Below are 19,683 nucleotides of genomic sequence, written 5' to 3' on the forward strand. Positions count from 1 at the left end.
AGGACAGGTGCATGTTAGATAACACGTTAAAATGACACATACAAGTTTGGTATCTTCAGACTACATCAGCTAACTAAACTGGACTTAAAGGTCAGTCTTCTCTTCATACATAACTATTCATTACTTTTCACAATTTATTAAGCAATGATGGTGAATAAAGGTTTTAATTATATTGATAGTTATCACTTTATCAGTGTACTTTGTTTTACAGCTAAATGGAAAGCAGTCCATTCAGTTTTTGTTCAGTTTCTGTAACAAAAATAACCAAACTAATGAAACTAAATTAGTAATGTGGTAGTATCTCTGTAATAACTGTTCTTTCTATATGCAACACACTCAAAATGCTGACAGATGGCATACATTATCTTTATAAGATAAAAATCCCATCCTAAAAACCCTTATTTCTATCAGGCAACAATGGAAAGACCATATTCACCACTGTTGAGTTTTATAATATTGTTTATTTACACAAACAAGAAACAAGAAACAAGAGACATTTCATATCCAGATTGATCAGGTGTCAAAAAAAATCTCTAAATGTCTGGGAAAGTAATTTCATCTTTCAATAAAATCAAACATGAAAATTACATTATTAATTGTGACTGAATCAAAGAAAAAAAAGACAGGATATTAACTTTGTGAGAGACTAACTGTTATATATAATCATTGACTATGGTAACTTTTTATAATGAGAAAAATACATACTGCTTTTTGAAGCAAAAAAAAAATCAAAATACGTAATGAATATCTAATAAACTGTCAACGCATGATACTTATATTGTTTGTCGTCAACATTTATTCATTCCTGCAGTCTTCAGTTAACATTTGCTGCAACATCTCTTGTATGTCAAGAAGAAAAACAAGTAAATGTCAGTTTATATAACTTGCTATAGAAAAAAAGAACAGGTTCATCTGAAAGCATTTCTTACTTAGTATTTGTAAAACCATGGTTAGATAGAGTAATATTACTAATGTACTATATGAAGGACTGGATAAAAACAATAACTGTTTATATATTCAGTAGATAAACATTACAGTATAATTCAACAGCAAAGGAAAGCTCTCACAATTGAGTGAAAGAAAATATTGATACACCAGATATTGGATTATTATGTTTGTGATATTGTATTGATTCTCAAAAGCGCTGCATTGTCTTATTGTGATTCATGCGAAAATTCGTGGCAGTGGTTCATTTTGTATCATGTTTAAAACCTCGGCTGCCACACACATTTTATGCATATTGTGTCCTTTATACTATTACAGTTTTAATAAACAGATAAAAAATAGCAATAATCTATCACAATAGATTGCAATTTATTGAATCTTAACCCCTGTATTGTTATTTATATCGTGTTGCCATGTTCTTGGCAGGTTCTTGCAAACACACAACTCTACACGACAAAAGCCGTGCTGCTTGTGACATTTAAGCAAAAGACAGCATTTCATAAAATGCTGCAAGCCTTATCCGCTATGTGTTTCTCTGCATGTTCTTGTGTCCAAACATTGACTTCTGTCTCGTGTTTTTTCCGTAGTTCATCTATTTCTTCACCCAGATTTCCTCCCTTTGCAGAGAGCATATTCATTTCTTGTTCTTGTCTCTTCTTCAGTTTATCAAAATCTTTCTGATACGATTTGTTCATGAGCAGTTGTTTCAGTATGAGGTCATTGTTTTTTTGTTGCTTTTGCCTCATGTCGTCCATTTCCTTGTCGTGTTTAGCTATCAGAGCTGCGAAGTCTGCCGTATATTTATCTCTGAACTCGTTGAATTCTTCAGCTTGCCTCCTAGCCTCCTCTTCATTTTTTTCCCTAACTTCTCGCTTTCTTTTCTCATAGTTTTCTCTTATTTCTCTCCATTCACTTTCCTCTTGTTTTCTTCTAAAACTCTCTTCTCTCATTTTCTTTCCATATTCTTTTTTCTCCTGCTCATATTCTTCTTTGAGCTGTTTCAGTCGTGTTTGCTCCTCCTCTCGCCTCTCTTGATCGTCTCGATTTCGTGTCTCCCACCATTCTTGTCGCTCTTTCTCCCAATTCTCTCGTTCTCGTCTCATCTCTTCTCTCATTTGCATCAGCTTTGTGTCAGCAAGTGTGTTTTTTTCTGATTCATACTGGATTTTTTTCTCCAGAGCTTCAAGTTGTTGTTCCCAACATTGTCGCTGATATTCGTCATGTTTCTTTGAATGCTGGTTCTCTTCTGCTCTCTTTTCCTCTTCTCTTTTCCTTTGCTCCTGTTCTTTGTTAATGTACTCCTCCTTTTCCTTCAATGCTTTGTTTCTGTCTTCTCTTTCTTGTTGAATCTTAATATTCTTTGCCTGAATTTCTTCGTCATGTTTTCTTTCTAGTTCATCCCTCTCTCTCTTCATCTCTTTGTCCTTCTCTTCCAGGATCCTCTTCACTTCCTTTTGTATGGCTACCTCAGCTTCTTGGAACATCTCTGTGGTGTAGCAGCTGCCACCATTTTTCCTCCCCATTGTTTCTATGTTGTTAAACAGCTGTCTGACTTGTGTAGTATTCCTCGTATCTCTGTTATTGAAGACATGGTATCTTCCTCCACAGTCGGCAATCAGTTTTTTGACGAAGTCTCCACTCTCTTCTTTTACGTAACTCTCAATAGTTCGACCTTCAAGATCATCTCCTCTGGTGAATAAAACAATGATGAAGTCTGCTGACCTCTCACCAAAAATCTCCTTGATCAGTTCCACTGTTTTTTTTTCTTCATCTGTAAAGCGACCGATCTGCAGCACCAGTAAGAACACATGAGGTCCTGGAGACAACAAGCTGATGCATTTCACAAGCTCCTGTTTGACTTCATCATTGGACAGAGACGTGTCATACAAGCCGGGGGTGTCGACCACAGCGACGGGCTTCCCATGAATCTCTCCTGTTGCTTTTTTGCAAAGCGTGGTCACCGACTTCATGCAGGCTTTAGATTTGAAGCATTGTTGGCCCAGAATGGTGTTTGCAGTGGCACTCTTTCCACAACCGGTCTTCCCAATCAGCACCATCCTGAGACACTCTCTGCTCGGATGTCCACCCGCCATCCTCAGCTCAGGGTTACAATTTATACCCTTTCTCTCTCGAGGCTTGACAATCATTTGTTTAGTGAAGCATCTGGATCCCGCAGCCGTCATCTTTTCCACTGTGTGGAACACCTGAGAGACCTGCTGTTTGTCTCTGATGTTAAAGACAATGTATCGTCCTCCACAGCTCTGACAGAGCTGCTGGATGTCATGATCCTTTTTTATGTAATTAACGTCATCTGTAGAAGAAGGATCTGCCTCAACAGTGAACAGAATCATGATGAAATCATTCACTTGAGAGCTGAATGTCCTCTGGATGGTCTCTAACTCTTTCTTGTCTTCGTCAGTGGGAGGTCTCAAAGGTAGGACCAGAATGAAGGCGTGGACGCCCTCAGGTTCACAGAGGGAGAAACACCTAAATGTGTGCGTCTTTACTTCCTCCTCAGGTTTTCCATACAAGGCAGGCATCTCCACCACTGAAACCTGGCGTCCACTTTCCTCTCCCTGAATCCTAACACACTCTGAGGCTGCAGGTGGACCAAAACTTCTTTGCCCTAAAATGGCATTTGCTACAAAAGTCTTCAAAGTTCCAAATCTTCCACACAACACCAGATTCAGGGGTAGCTTGGTCATCACAGGTACTGTCATGGGATCAGCCCCTTCTGTGCAGTTCAGGTGTCCTCCTCTGTTGTCACACACCATTTTCTCCATCTTTTCGATGAGTTTTTCAGGATCAGATTCTGAAGGATCTTTTATATCAAAGTTAGGTCTGTACCACCTGTGTCTGCAGTCTTGTATGAGTTGATCCACTGCTGAATTCTTTCCCTCTTCGCTATGTGGAAGGATGACCATCGCATGTTTAAAAGCATCTCGACCAAAGAAACCCAGGATGAACTTTATTTTTTGTCTGTCCTCTTCAGTGAAATCAGAGGGTTTCACTGACAGCAGCAGAACATTTGGCCCAGGAGGACAAAGAGCAACACACTTTTTCATCTCGTGTCTCACTTTATCCTCAGGCAGACTGAAGACATCTGAGCTTTTCACGACTGTTAAAGGTATTTTCCTCCACTGTCCTTGAGTGACTGTACAGTGGCTAGACATTTTCAGAAAAGGAAACTCTTTTTTCGCTGTCACGACTGCGGGGAGTATTGTCTTTTTAATCTTTTCCCTTGTAATGAAGGTACTTAGCGTCGCCTTTTCATTTTGACTCTTTCCAAACACCACAATCCTGAGGTCAAATGCTGTAAAACAACAACAACAAAAAGCATTACAAATTTTCAGAATGACCTGGAGTGGACATACAAAAAAAAAGTGTTGTTTCATGTGGTGTGTAAAAATATGTATAAAATACAAGCTAGACTTATCTCGTTGAAGAAAAAGACAGCACACATCACAATACATCACATCCATAGATGTATCATAGTCTAGCCACTTACATTCCTACTCCTATTCACTCCTAAATTTTCATTACAGTTTTAGCTTTTCATAGTTTGCCTATTGTCTTTCTGATTCTGCTGTAATAGGATCGCCTTAGCAGTTTGAGTAGGCTTAAGAAACCCGTACTTCAGTATCCCAGACATATTGGTCGCTAGCCAGCAGTACGGTTCGCTGTTTGCATATGAAAAAAAATCAACAAACAACAAATCAGAATCACGGTTGTTTCGTGGAAGTGTTGTACTGTGTTGGGGAAGGCGTGCAGTATAGGAATAATACTTTGTGCATTCAGGGGAACCACCTACGTGGAATATTCGGTGGCCACGGTAAGTTTTTGTGACCACAGGCCATCTGATTTTATTTTGTCCTGCAGCTCATTGCCATCAATACATAAAATGCGGATGGATGGAACTTTCTTTCAAAACATCCTAAAATCCAGTTAAGTCATTAAAGCTATGCAACCATCTTCCCATGTTGCCCAGATCTAAAACCCCTGAAGGTCAACATCTTTAATTTCTTTCACCTTGCAGTTGACTTACAGTACATTTAGCACACACTGCCTTTATATCTTCCTTTCCCTGTGACCTTACTGCCATCCTCATACTGAGTCACAGTTATACTGTTTGAATTCTCACTGACTGGTAATGTGTTATAAATGTCACTGTACTTACCGTGAGCCGCAGATGATGCCATGATGTCACTTTGATGGGAGCTTCAATCAGACAAGCTGTTGGTGTCTGTTTGATCACAGAAAACATAAGTTAAAATACAAATAATTATTTATCACACAGATTGTTACGGAACAGTTAACCTCTTGGCAAGAGGTTCTGCAAGGAATATACTAAAATGTATTTATATTCAATATATAGTTTTATTATATAAAATTAGTCATGGCAAAAATATCGAAGTGTAATTTAAATTTACAACTTTATATTCAAATACTTGAATACATTAGATGTCTATAGAAGTAAAATATGCTAAATTCATTCATTAAATTATTTTTCATAAAATATACTTAATTTTCTTCTTGGGATAAAGGTACAAATAATTTGAATAAAACAGCAAGAATTGGTAAAAAAAAGAAAAGAAAAGAAAAGTTAAACTGCTTGTATGTGTATATATCTATATCTTTATCCTGAGCTTACAATTTAAAATCTGAAATTATTTCCCCTATATTACTAGACCCAGTCCAGGTATTCTGCAAAAAAAAAAAAAAAAACAAAAAAAAAAAACTGAAACAAAACTGAACAACTATTTGGATCAATAATTAATAATAATTAAAATAGTTATTAAATATTGAAAAAAAAGAAAAAAAAGAAAATCATTGTTCTTGTCTCAAGCTTTTGCTTCACCAAAACCCATAATCAGGAGCGATGTGATGTCAGATATTCTTTAAGTAAAACTACTTTTTGATATCAGAACAAACCCACTGTCATTTTTTGGAGTAACTTTACTCTTGTATTTGTTGAATAGCCAGATATTTAGTTTTTAATTTTGAAATTTCGATTTCAAAATAAAATCCTCTTTCTTGCAGGGGGATATTAGTTATTTTTCCCCTCCATTTCCTCTTGACAAATTTAAAAGTGCTGGATTTACCTGCACTAGGCTAGTTTTTAACTTGAGTTTTATAGAAGTTTTGCTTCAATCATTGCACAGCATACGATGTGTGTATTTAACAAAATAATTTACTCACTCTGATAAGTACAAACTTTGATGCTCAGACATCCAATCAGCAGGCCCGGCCTCTTAACACACACCTGAGGGTTATTGACAGACAGTTACAATCAGTCATTTAACAATGCACTCTTTTTTTTTTTTATAATACACACAGAATCTATAGTTGCATTTACTTTCTGTTGAGCGTACTCACCTGTGTCACCCCGAAAGCTCATCAAGGGAAGTAAACAGATCCGCACTGAGATCAGCTCAGCCCAGACCAACTTTTTATCACCAGAATTAGGAGGCGGAGCTTGACTCAGTATTCTTTATGCACACTTGCAACTTGGCAACTCATTGTTCAGTCCTCTTATACTTATAAAAAGGCTAATTCAAGTCTGGGATCAGCTGTGGTGACTTTTATGTTTAATACAAGTGAGAATACTCTCTAGTATACTGGATCTTATTGCACAAGCCATTAAATAGGTTTTCAAAAACAGTATATGCTAACACGGTATGTAGAGATCTTATCAGTGTCTCCAATCATTGATTACTGTCTGCTGTTATGCTGGTGTGTTTACTCAACTGGCGTCATGACAGCTGCCTTGGCACACATGTAGACAGTGTTTACTAGATACTATATTCCCTTTGTGACCTGATATGCCCTGCAGGGGAAAGGCCAAATGGCCTGGCACACATATTGGTATTTGTTACATAATAATTCAGTTAGTTGACCGAAATTAATTTGTCTGGGGTAGGATCACATTATTGAATTACTAGAAAACTGTTTTTGAACAGTAAGTTTGTCTTTTCTCTTGTTTTTTTAACCAGGGTCGAGACAGGAATAGAAACAGGGGTTCTGTCGCCATTCAAACTAGTTTTACGGCAGACTTTGAGAAATTTGATTAATTATCTGATCTCACTGAAGGAGCTTGATCCGAGTATGTTTCAATGAAATGGTTACATGTGAATCTAGAAGAGTGCAGATCTCGACCACAACCACTAGATCCAGCCAGCAAAGATTTGCAAAGTTTTGAAGAAAGTTGTAACCGAGCATCCATGGTTCAACTAACTGTTTAAACATAATAAGAAAAAGTAAAAGAGGTCACAGTGACCTTTGACCTTTGACTACCAAAATCCAATCATTCCGTTCTTGTGTCCAAGTGGTCATTTGTGCCAAGTTTGAGGGAATTCCCTCCAGGTGTTCTTGAGATCATGGATGCAGGGTGCGCCAAAGCATTCGTTCATGTCTTTAGTGTGAGTTTCACATTTTTTATTCTATCACAATAATGCTGTTTACGTAGTAACAAAACTAATTAGTCCTATGTGAATAAGAAAAATCATCACCCTTATCAGTTGTTTTTATAGCAGTCATAATGGCCATTTGTACGACATCTGTTAATGTCATTTTTATCATTTAGGACTGGAGCATTGAAAGCTGGTGCATTAAAAATGCAATAACATGAAATTCTTAGTGTAAGTCTTCATAAAAGCTCAAGAATGAAAGTAAAAGCTTGGTGTTGCAATCGGCTGACCTGAGATCACCTTTTTATCTGCAGATTAAGATGATGGTTCTCTGTTAAGGTATGACAAGAATGAAACAGTCACTGAACAGACTTCTCATGACAAAAGATGCAATATGACCAAGCCCGACATCTCACTTTATCAGTCTACCATGTTACAGAAAGCAGATATAATATGAATGCAAACAGTTGATGTGTCATGTGCACATCAGTATCATGATTATTCTGAGGAATACATTTGTACTGTGTTTGCATAGTTTCAGAAACCTGAATAAACCATTGTCCTCGTCTCAAGAAACCAGTATTTATTACATGGAGGACTCAGAAGAGGACTCAGATATCAGCTTATAAAAGATTTAATGACAACTAATGTAAGGAGTCTCAGGTCAGTAATAGGGGCATTTCATTTTTATTGTTTCTCTCATCTGCCATGATTGATGAAAATGATGGGATCATGAATACAGGGAGCTCAATAACCAGATTTCTGATGTTCATTGTAAATGTCTGATCTCAAATGTAATTCAAAGTGTCATAAGACTCAAAACCAGGATACCTGTGTGCCTGTAGACATTCACAGTGTAACGAGAAACATTGAGAATAAAACTTGCCATGTAACTGCAACACAACTGCGACCAGTCAGCTGATTTTTAGTTAAGAGAAATATAACTTGCATGCCTTCTTGTGCCTACTTGTTCTCTTTCTTCCTTTCTTTTTACTTTTATCTCTCAACATGTTCACTTACTTATTTTCTTAAAGCAAAGATTATAGTAAATAAATTCATCTATGAAGCCCGTGATTACACCTGATGTAATATCTTATGATAAATCAATATTTTTTCTATTTCTGAGTTTATTTGTAAATTGACTTTTCTCAAACTGGAGAGTTATAAAAGAAAAATCAATGCTGGGAAGACTTCAACAGCAAGCAGCAAATATAAAGTGTCTTTTTCATGTAGAAATAAGTTTGTGATTATTCTCAGAACAAATAAATCTAGTTTAACACACTGTGAACCAATAACACTAACATTTGTTGTGCATTATCACGTAGGTATGTAGTTTAACATTTAAAATCTAAATATTCATACATCTTCCAGTGAAAAAAATATGTGGTCACAATGGAACATTTTTATCAGCAGTTTATAGTTTTTATTACTTCCAAGGAACAAGAGAACACAGTTCCAGGTTGTGCAAATGAGGAAAAAAAATCTGGCCAGTGTCCAGTAAAAGCATATGAACTTTCTGTAAAAGGTCTTCACAAAATCAAAAACACAACAAATACAGTATTGACCTTCTGTAATTATAATAACTGCACACCAAAAGAAAACTTTTACCCTGTGAAACTGCAAGTACAATTGAATCATATTGCATTTTATTAATGTAAGTGTGAAAAATATAGATTCTTTCTTAAATTTAAATACATTTTGGATTAATACACATATAAACTAAATTTTTTTGTCATGTGGTGTCACAAATATTCATGTTAGGTTTGAAAATGCAGTTAATATGTGCTGTAATGTCTCCTGAATACATTTTATAATGTAAACAAGTAAATGTCAGTGATCACAGTTCATCCTCATAAACACATTTACTCAAAGGCCTGCAGTAAACTGACATGATAACACAATGTTTCATCTAATCGACACCCAGCTGTAGCTCAGTCATGAGGACGAGATTTGCTGAGGCTTTTGAGACAGTTTTTCAGGAGCAGGAGTGAGACTGATGTGGGAGGAGTTGGTGACATTTTATTTTTTGCAGAGTACACCTCTCCTCTCACCTCTCCACACCTCTCTATTTATTTAACGTACATTTCAGAAGATCTTGCAAACAACAGGTGGAAATATGTCTGAGGAGCAGGGACAAAAACAGTGCAAATGGGGTTTACACACAGCAAATTGACCTTTACTCTACAGAAGTCTCAACATCAAATCAGAATAAACACACTGCAATAATATCTAAAAAAAAAAAGAAGAAAGTATTATTTATTGAACAATAAAGAAACGAATAACTAAAAAACAAATAAGAGCAATAATTATTGATTAACATGACAACTGGATTTGTAAAAAGCAGTGATGGGTTATTGTAGTTTTCTGCTCCCTGAACTTGAATTTGAAATCGGTAAGTAATGCTCTTTTTGATGAGGCATTTGCAGTCTGAGTTGAGCTGCATTGATTTTATTTTATTTTATTTTGTTTATGTACACAAACTGTGCTGCTGCTGTGGTGTTTCTTAAGGTGAAACGTAACATCTCATAAGATGAAACAGTTCTTTTTTCTGGCTTTCTTCACGTATTCTTGTATCCAGTTGTTTATTTCTTCCTCATGTTTTGCCATTAGTTTGTCGACTTCGACGCTCAGGTTTTTATTCTTTGGCGGTGTCTGTATCAGGTTATTCATTTCTTCTTCTTGTCTTTTCTTCAGTTTATCGAAGTCTTTCTGATACGCTTTGATTTTGCACAGTTGCTGGATTATGAAGTCATTGTGTTTTTGTTGTCTCTGCTTCAGATCCTCCATTTCCTCATCACGCTTGCCCAGCAGAGCTGCAAAGTCTTTTGTGTATTTGTCTCTGAATTCGTTCGCTTCTTCAGCTTGCTTTCTGGCCTCCTCTTCGTGCTTCTTCTCGACTTCTGCCAGATTTTCTATAAGGGTGTACTGAAGTTCTTTCAGTAGCTCGTCCTCTTGTTCTTTTTTCGTTTGATATTCTTTTTTTCTTGTGTTATATTTCTCTATTTCCTTTTGATATTCTTCTCTGAGCTTTTTAAGTTGTGTTGACTCCTCTTGTTGTCTCTGTTCTTCTTGATGTTGTTGCTCCCACTTCTCCTTTTGTTCATTCTCCAAAGTCTCATGTTCTAGTCTCATCCTCTCTCTGTTCTGCGTGAAGTTTTTGTCAGCAGTGGGCCTTTTCTCGGTTCCGCATCTTATGTTCTTATCCACACCTTCAAAATTTTGTTCCCGTTGGATTTGTTGAAGTTGTTCCTGCCTTTTTGCTTTCATTTCCTCTTCTTCTCTCTTCATCTTTTCTTGCTCCTTCATCATGTTTTCCAGCTTCTCCTCGAACACTTTGCGTTCCAGTTCTCTTTCTTGTTCAGTTTTGGCTATTTGTTCTGCCAGTTCATTTTTCTTTGCTTGTATTTCTTCTATAATCTCGTCCTTCTCTCTCCGTATCTCTTCCTCCTTTCCCTTCAGGATCCTTTTCGTTTCCTTTTGTATGGCTGCCTCAACTTCGTGGAACATCTCAGAGGTGTAGCAAGTGTCCCCATTTTCACTCACCATTGACTGAACTTTCATCAGTAGCTCTCGGACTTGAGAACGATTCAGATCCTTGTTGTTGAAGACCTGGTATCGTCCTCCACAGTCAGTGATCAGTTTTTTAACAAAGCCGTCTCTGTCCCCCTGTATATAATTCTCAATTGTTTGGTTTTTAAGATCATCTCCTCTGGTGAATATAAGAATGATGAAGTCTCCTGACCTCTCGCCAAAAACCTCCTTGATCTTTTCCACGGTATCTTTTTCCTCATCTGTAAAGCGACCGATCTGCAGCACGAATAAGAACACATGAGGTCCTGGAGACAACAAGCTGATGCATTTCACAAGCTCCTGTTTGACTTCATCATGAGACAGAGACGTGTCATACAAGCCGGGGGTGTCGACCACAGTGACAGGCTTCCCATCAATCTCTCCTGTTGCTTTTTGGCAGCATCTGGTCACTGAGTTCATGCAGGCTTGGGATTTGAAGCATTGTTGGCCCAGAATGGTGTTTGCAGTGGCACTCTTTCCACAACCCGTCTTCCCAATCAGCACCATCCTGAGACACTCTCTGCTCTGATATTCATAACCTGCCATCTTCAGCTCAGATTTACGTCTCGCAAACGTATTCACCCGGGGCCTGGCCATCATATCCTTTGTGAAACATCTGGATGGACTTGTTCTCATCTTTTCCACAGTGTGCAACACCTGAAAGACCTGCATCTTGTCCCTAAGGTCGAAGACAACATATCGTCCTCTACAGGCCTGACAGAGCTCCCGGATGAGCATATTCTCCATCAGAAATCTTAGAACAGCTGGAGAATTAGGATCTGACTGCACAGTGAACAGAATCATGGTGAAGTCATTCACTCGAGAGCCAAATGTCCTCTGAATGGTCTCTAACTCTTTCTTGTCCTCATCCGTGATGGGACCAACAGGTAGGACCAGGACGAAGGCGTGGACCCCATCAGGATCACAGAGGGAGATGCTCTTAAATGATTCCTCCATCACTGCCTCTTGAGGTTTTCCGTACAAGGCGGGCAGCACCACCAGGGACACCCAACGTCCAAACACCTCTCCCTGATTTTTGACACACACAGATGGGTTTGCAAGTGGACCAAACTTTCTTTCTTCAAGAATGGCATTAGCTGCTGAGGTCTTCCAGTCTCCAAATCTCCCACACAACACTAAGTTCAGAGGAGGCTTAGAAGTTACAGATATCGAGACAGAATCAGCGTCGTCAGCGCACACTGTTTTGTCCTTTTCAATGGGTTCTTCGAGATCAGACTTTGGAGGATCTTTTATTTCAAAGTTAGCTCTGTGCTGCCTTTGTCTGGCTTCCTGTATAAGCTGGTTTACTGAGGAAGTTTGAGAAATTGTCCTGAGATCTTCCTCTTCAGTACAGTTTAGATGTCCTCCTTTGTTGTCGGTCACCGTTTTCTCCATCTCTCTCATCAATGCTTGGTAAAGATGTTCGGGAAGATCTTTTTTATCAAAGTCAATCTTGTGCTGCCTATTTCCGCAGTCTCGGACAACTTGGTTCACTGAAGAGTTTTGTCCCTCCCCGTTTTGTCTTTGGATGACCATTAAATAGTTAAACGCGTCTTGACCAAAGAAACTCAGAATGAACTTTATTTTTTTTCTGTCCTCTTCATTGAAATCAGAAGGCTTCACTAACAGCAGCAGGACGTTTGGTCCAGGAGGGCAAAGAGCAACACACCTTTTCATCTGGTGTTTCACTTTATCCTCAGTCAGACTGAAGACATCTGAAGTTTGCACTACTGTTAATGTTTTTGTCCTCCATTCTCCATAGGTTACCGTACATTGCTTCAGCGTTTTCAGATGAGGAAAGTCTTTTTTCTTTGTGATGAAGTTAGTTAGTGTTGTCTTTTCAGTTTCATTCTTTCCAAACACCAAAATCCTGAGTTCAGATGCTGTAAAACAACAAGAGCCAAAGCATTACAATTACACAATTAATTGGATAAAATTTGAAAAATGCATCTTAATTCTGTGTGTTGCATTGGTAGAAATTTTAAATTGTCCCTGCATTAAGTTAGCTACAGGATGAAAACCAAAGTAAGTGTGTGACTGGGATTAGTGAACTCAAACTAACAGGTTTGACAACAAGTAAGTGTCACAAACGCTCCCTACTCTCTGAACCTGCGACTGTCTTTTACACTTCCTGTCCGTCTTTGTCTGTTTGACCTCATTTCTGTTGTCAGGAAAAGTGTCGGTGATAATATTTGCCTTCTTGCATATCGGTGACATGAATTATTACCATAATTCCCAGATGCTGCCATCTTGTCGCTTCGGAGCAAACCAGAGATATTCTAATGTCGAGGCTGTTGGTTTAAAGAAACAAGGCAAAATTATTATAGTACTGAAATGAGGAGATAAAGTAAATCACACAAATGTATTGTGCAAATTCAGCAAACTCCATCTTTTGAATAAAACCATGATATATGAATTTATGCAAAGTTTTGCAGTTACAGGGTGTCTAATTATTTAAGCTGAATGCATACAGAACTTCTTTCAAAGTCATGGAACAAACACATTTAAAATGTATTTACAGACTTTAATTTTATTTTTGTTGCCTTACAGTACAGTAAAAGTGTAATCTCAATATATATAAGAAGATATAATAAGAACATTCAACACATAGAGATTCTGTTTCAGATTCTGATTCAGTTCTCTGAATTTAATTAATCTTTAGCATAAAACTTCTTAATACTTAAACTGTATATCTAAATGCCATTAAATGTAATTTCATGAAGTATACCTAATTATTCTTAATTGACTTGTGATACAGTCAGCATAATAAATATCGTAAGTATCACAACGTGAAAAATAAACTGAACAAATATGTGTGTTTATTTTTCAGAATAAATGCATTTCAAAATAAAATCAGGTGACTTGCTGTCTTCTAGCTGTCATTTGTTTTCTCTGTTTCCTTATGACATGCTGACCATGCCGCACTTACTTGAGGTTGTTGCCGTTGCTCTTTTATCGTAGTTTGTTTCTTATTGTAGTCTGTGATGAGCTTCTCTCATTTGTTCTATTTGCCGTCTGATCATCCGTTCTCTCTGTTAAATGCCTGTCATATATTTTTTAATCAAAGCACAACAAAGTACCAGCTCTATTATGAGATGAACTCACCCACGACAACGTTTTTGTTTGAGCTAACAGGGCACAGCCCAACAACAACGAAACTGCTCAGTATGCCACTACCTGTAATTAACATTTCACAGATGTGTCAGGTGATTTATGGTAACCAGGGTTTGGCATCTGACATTAACAGGCCAATTACCGTCTTCAGCAGTATCTCTACAAAATGAATGTGCAAAAAAAATGACATGCACATCTCCCAAACAAAGTTAAATGTCACTAAATTATAAAGGTACCAGTGCAATACTATAACACCCACAGTCGTAAACAAACTTTGGTTTTTGGTAAATTTCTGATGGAGAAATATAGTTTCAGTCAGGACAGAGATATTAGTATGAATCTGAGAGCTGCAGATTTGGAATTTCCCTGAGGACTGGAACAGGCGTGGGTGAGCACAACTGCTTCCCTGTCAAGACCAATTAAAAGTCAAACTTGTCCACAGCTGGGTGCAGCCACAAGTATATATATTATTAAAACAATACGACAAAACTGACATTTATGTTTCAATAAATAAGTAATCTGAGCTTCTTCATGGTTTTCATTCCTGTAAGAGCTACTTCCCTGCAATACGTAATATTAATAATAATGATAGTGATGATAAAAACAATAATAATAATACCTGCTTGACAGTGTTCTTAACCACTGAATATATAACACATCATATCTTAATTCATGTTTTCATGAGTTTGTTTACTGTTTAATCCCAAGAATTAAGAAGAGGTCTGCTGTGAGGATGGGCAATATTGTGCCCAGGGGTCTATAATAATATTTTGTTTCATTAATTGTCATAAAGGTGAATGCAATAATTAATGGTGTCATTGATTTTAGGTGATATTACCCAGCCCTGATGTTTATTGAATGGTGAGGGTGATGAAATCCCTGTTTTGCTGGTTATGATTATGGGACTATTGTGGACGACCTATTACTCAGAAATGATGGATTCTGCTTTTCTTAGGATTTGTGTTGCAATTTACTTACTTGTCTGTGATTAAAAAAAATGGTCATCATCAGAAAAGAAAAAGGAGCAGTTGGATGTGGTCTCAGTTTGGAATAAACTAAACTTAAATGTACATTTAGGCCCTGCACATCATGCACCATAGACTTCTAACATGCTCAAACTACAGAGTGTTTATCAGATTCAATACATCATGTGTAGAAGAAAAACACTTGAGACCTATTTTTTCTCAGGCAGCAACTGAAACAAAATAGTGTAGTTTATTTTCATATATGACAGGACATTTTCATATTTGTAGGTGCTGAGAAGCCCTTTATACTCAGTGATTTTTACATACTTTTAAAATAAATTTCATAAAACAGCTATCTGTCCTTATTTCAATATAGCAATTTGTTTTGTTAGATATTGATAAAATAATGTAATATACCTGATAAAAAGCCATTAAATGCACATAATTATTAGACAAACAGAGGCCTACTCCAATGCAGGTGTGTCAGTAAGAAAAGAGTCTTGCAACATAAACTGTGCTGCTGTTTTAAGAAAGCATCTCATAAAATGCAGCAACCCCCCCTTTCCTCTGTGGCTTTCTTCATATGTTCCTCTATCCAGTCATTTAATTCTTCTTCGTGTGCCTTCTTTAGTTGAATAATTTCTTTGTTCTGTGTAGAAAGTTTCTGTTTCAGGTCATTCACTTCTTGTTCTTGTTTTTCCTTCAGTCTATCAAAGTCTCTCTGATATGTTTTGTTCATGAGCAGGTGTTTTCTCATGACGTCATTTTGTTGTTGTTGCTTTTGCTTCATTTCATCCATTTCCTTAGCATGCTTTTCCGCCAGAGCTGCAAAGTCTGAGGTGTGTCTTTGTCTGAACTCACTGAATTCTACTGCTTGCTTTCTGGCCTCCTCTTCATTTTTCTTCCTCATTTCCTCTGCTTTCTTCTGAAAATTTTCATGCAATTCTTTCCATTCTTTTTCCTCCTGTTCTCTTCTGATTCTATCTTCTTCTTTTCTTTTGTGTTCATATTCCTTTTTCTCCTGCTCGTACTCTTCTCTGAGCTTTATTAGACGTGTTTGCTCCTCCTCTTGTCTCTGTTGATCTTCCTGATATCGTTTCTCCCACCATTCTTTTCGTTCTTTCTCCCAAGCCTCTCGTTCTCTCCGTATTTCTTCTCTGTTTTGCAACTTTCTGTCAGCAATTGTCTTTTTTTCTGATTCAGATTTTAATTTCTTCTCCAAAACCAAAAGTTTTTGTTCCCACTGCTGTCGCTGAATATCATCCCGCCTTTCACTCTCCCTTTCCTCCTCTGCTCTTTTCTCCTCATTCCTTCTCTTCCTCTCCTTTTCTTTGTTAATTTTTTGCTCCTTTTCCTTGAGTGCTTTGTCTCTTTCTGATCTTTCTTGTTCAATTTTTTGCTTCTTCACTTGACTTTTTTCTTGATGTTTTCTTTCAAGGTCCCTCTTCTGTCTCTGTATCTCTTCTTCCTTCTCCTTCAGTATTCTCTCTGTCTCCTTCTGTATGGCTGCCTCTGCCTCTCTGAACATGTCTGAGGTGTAGTAGCCGCAACCATTTTTCTGCACCATTGACTCAACCTTGTTCAGCAGCTGGTTGACTTGAGAACGATTCCTCTGATCATTGTTGTTGAAGACCTGATATCTTCCTCCACATTCAGTTGTTAGCTTTCTGACAAAACCCTGAGTGTCTTCTTCTATGTAGCTCTCTATTGTTCGTTTTTTAAGATCATCTCCTCTGGTAAATGTAATAATGATGAAGTCTTTTGACTTCTCACCGAAAAACGTCGTGATGAGCTCCACAGTATCTTTTTCCTCTTGTGTAAAGCGACCGATCTGCAGCACCAGTAAGAACACATGAGGTCCAGGAGCCAACAAGCTGACGCATTTCAGAAGCTCTCGTCTAACTTCATCATTTGACAGACTTGTGTCAAACAAGCCGGGGGTGTCGACCACAGCGACAGGCTTCCCATCAATCTCTCCCTCTTCTTTTTGGCAACACTTGGTCACAGATTTCATACTGGCTTTAGAGCTAAAGCATTCTTTGCCCAAAATAGAGTTTCCAGTGGCACTCTTTCCACAGCCAGTCTTCCCAATCAGCACCATCCTGAGACGGTCTGGGCTCTGTTTTTTATAACCTGTCATCTCAAGTTGGGATTTACCTCTTGCAGCCTTTTTCAGCCGGGGCTTGGCCATCATTTCCTTTGTGAAGCCTCTGGATCCCTCAGCTCTCATCTTTTCCACAGCATCCAACACCTTAGAGACCTGCTGTCTGTCCTTGATATTAAAGACAATGTATCGTCCTCCACAGAATTCCCGAAGGTCTCTGTCAATTTCTACATAATTAACAGTTGGAGAATTACGATCTGACTCCACAGTGAACAGAAACATGGTAAAGTCATTCACTCGAGAGCTGAACGTGTTCTGGATGGTCTCTAACTCTTTCTTGTCTTCATCTGTGGGAGGATCCAAAGGTAGGACCAGAATGAAGGCGTGGATGCCCTCAGGATCACAGAGGGAGATACACCTGAATGATTCTTCCATCACTGCCTTCTTTCCAAACAAGGCAGGCAGTATGACCACTGAAACCTGACGTCCGCACACCTCTCCCTGCTTTTTAACACACACTGATGAGCTGGCAGGTTGACTAAACTTTCTCTCTCCCAGAATGGCATTAGTCACTGAAGTCTTTCCAACTCCAAATCTCCCACACAATACCAAGTTCAGAGGAGGTTTTGATTTGGTACATTCAGGTGCCTCCAAGGGATCCGTGATTTCAGTGAAGTTTAGATGTCCTCCTTTGTTGTCAGTCACAATGTTTTCTAGCTTTTCTATCAGCGCTTGACGATCATAGTCAAGGCAATCATTTTTATGTAAGTTAACTACGTGCTGCCTTTGACTGCAGTCTCGGACAATTTGATCCACTGCTAAATTTTTTCCCTCATAATTATGTGTTACAATGACCATTGAGTGTTTAAAGGCATCCTCACCAAAAAAGTTCAAGATTGACTTGAGTGTGTGTCTGTCCTCTTCAGTGAAATCAGAAGGCTTCACTAATAGCAACAGAACATTTGGTCCAGGGTTGCAGTTAGCAACACACTTCTTCATCTCGTGTTTCACTTTTTCCATTGGCAGACTGAAGATGTCTGGAGTTTTCACCACTGTTATAGGCATTTTCTTCCATTCACCCTGGGCAATAGAATTCTTTGATATTTTCAGATAAGAAATGTCTTTTTTTCCAGTGATGAAGTTACTTAGTGTTGTCTTTTTGTTTTGACTTTTTCCAAACATCACAATCCTGAGTGCAGATGCTGCAGAAAAACAAAAATAACATCATTACCATTTCTATCATTCCAGTTCCCTCATTGTCATTATCATCAGTTTTTCAGGCACTAATTTAGGGAAGATATTTAGGGGCAGTTTCTTCTTTTTCTTTGTAATTGGATACAGCTCGGATCTTTAAGTCTTTGACAGCGTTTGACTGTACCCATTGTTGAACAGTGTGCAGTAGTGGTGAGATTGTCATTAGTCCATTGTTGTTATTGTTGTATTTACCACTACAATACTATGGTGGTGACTACAGACAGACAAAGGCTGCTACATCAGAGCCAAGTGCATTTTAAATTAATTCAGCACTAATTGCCCTTTTTTTTAAATTTCTTTTGCTAATATGGAAAATGATCTGATCCGTGACTCATAACTGTGATTTGGTTTTGTGAGCTGTTGCACCCCTAGCATCCATTGTTTTGGCAACCCACTCTTGCCCTTTGTATTGTTTTAATGCAGGTCTGGTATTACTGTCTGCCAGCTAAACTCACCACGTGCTGCAGTTGCTGATCCTGCCATATCTTCACTTTTGTGAAAACGGTTATGAATGCCACTGGAGAAACGGTTGGTGTCTGTTGGGTTGGCATGTAACTGAAATCACAAATCATACAAAAGTGTGTATACAAAAGTATTTAAAAAGGCACATTTTTTTTTTCTTCAATCAAAAACAGTAGACTACTTAGTAGGCCACACCTCTGTGATAATGAATCATTATGAGTATGTATAAATCTACTCTGTTGGTTTGTTAAATGAAAAACAATGTTAAGCTCATACTAGAAAACAGACATTTACTAAAAGGCAAAGGTTCTTAAAACTGAAACCGTTATAATTGACGTTAAAATTTTGGAATGGATCCTTTGTTTTTTTGGTGCAGGTGTGTGTGCTGGAGAATCTCAGCATTTTAAAAATACAAGTAGGGGGGCTCCAAGGAGAAAAGGTTGGAAACACTGCTCTAGATCAGTATGTCTCAAACTTTTTATGCTACACAACACCTCCAAAAATATTAGGTTCTCCAGGAACCAGCATTGAACTAATGATAAAATACAGTGGCATAAGACTAACCTAAGGAAAGTTCATAGAGGAGCCAGGAAAAGGAACATTATTTATGGCTGACATAGCCATTTTTTAATTTCTTCAAATTTGGTACATCCATTTGGATTGCAAATTGAATTGATTATATTGTGGTTGTCAATGGTCACTGTGACCTCATGACCATCCCATTCTCACTGAAGGGATATCGCAGCAACTTTCTTTCTTTACATCCATTGAAGTCAAGGTCACCGTGACCTCACAGAACATGTTTTTGGCATAACTCAAGAATTCTTACACTAATTATGACAAAATTTTGCACAAATATCTA

At 37.8% G+C, this 19,683-nt stretch overlaps 4 protein-coding genes across 5 annotated transcripts in view; 1 reads left to right on the forward strand and 3 right to left on the reverse strand.

Annotated features, from left to right (window-relative positions):
• prdm6 (PR domain containing 6) overlaps window positions 1–19,683 on the forward strand; it is a 115,513-nt gene that overhangs the window by 54,542 nt on the left and 41,288 nt on the right. The window lies entirely within an intron of this gene.
• Window positions 1,281–6,211, reverse strand: LOC146320047 (GTPase IMAP family member 8-like). Its single transcript, XM_084728167.1, has 3 exons — window positions 6,145–6,211; window positions 5,123–5,188; window positions 1,281–4,258 (listed from the first exon to the last, which is right to left on the reverse strand). The coding sequence occupies exons 2-3, from the start codon at window positions 5,142–5,144 to the stop codon at window positions 1,443–1,445; spliced, it is 2,838 nt and encodes a 945-aa protein (XP_084584293.1). The 5' UTR covers window positions 5,145–5,188; window positions 6,145–6,211; the 3' UTR covers window positions 1,281–1,442.
• LOC146320048 (GTPase IMAP family member 8-like) lies at window positions 9,806–13,216 on the reverse strand. Its single transcript, XM_084728165.1, has 2 exons — window positions 13,150–13,216; window positions 9,806–12,805 (listed from the first exon to the last, which is right to left on the reverse strand). The coding sequence occupies exons 1-2, from the start codon at window positions 13,169–13,171 to the stop codon at window positions 9,876–9,878; spliced, it is 2,952 nt and encodes a 983-aa protein (XP_084584291.1). The 5' UTR covers window positions 13,172–13,216; the 3' UTR covers window positions 9,806–9,875.
• Window positions 15,251–18,842, reverse strand: LOC146320049 (GTPase IMAP family member 8-like). The gene is made up of 2 exons (XM_084728168.1): window positions 18,815–18,842; window positions 15,251–18,307 (listed from the first exon to the last, which is right to left on the reverse strand). Exons 1-2 carry the CDS (start codon window positions 18,840–18,842, stop codon window positions 15,540–15,542), a joined length of 2,796 nt encoding a protein of 931 aa, XP_084584294.1. The 3' UTR covers window positions 15,251–15,539.

The sequence above is a fragment of the Lutjanus erythropterus genome, chromosome 10 (genome assembly GCF_056507025.1).
Source record: "Lutjanus erythropterus isolate fLutEry1 chromosome 10, fLutEry1.hap2, whole genome shotgun sequence".
NCBI lineage: Eukaryota > Metazoa > Chordata > Actinopteri > Lutjaniformes > Lutjanidae > Lutjanus > Lutjanus erythropterus.

Coding starts and splice junctions, on each gene's coding strand:
- LOC146320049 (XM_084728168.1), bottom strand. CDS start 18,842: ATGGCAGGATCAGCAACTGCAGCACGTG. Junction 18,308..18,814: donor ATCAGCAACTGCAGCACGTG/GTGAGTTTAGCT, acceptor GTTTTTCTGCAG/CATCTGCACTCAGGATTGTG.
- LOC146320047 (XM_084728167.1), bottom strand. CDS start 5,144: ATGGCATCATCTGCGGCTCACG. Junction 4,259..5,122: donor GGCATCATCTGCGGCTCACG/GTAAGTACAGTG, acceptor GTTGTTTTACAG/CATTTGACCTCAGGATTGTG.
- LOC146320048 (XM_084728165.1), bottom strand. CDS start 13,171: ATGGCAGCATCTGGGAATTATG. Junction 12,806..13,149: donor GGCAGCATCTGGGAATTATG/GTAATAATTCAT, acceptor GTTGTTTTACAG/CATCTGAACTCAGGATTTTG.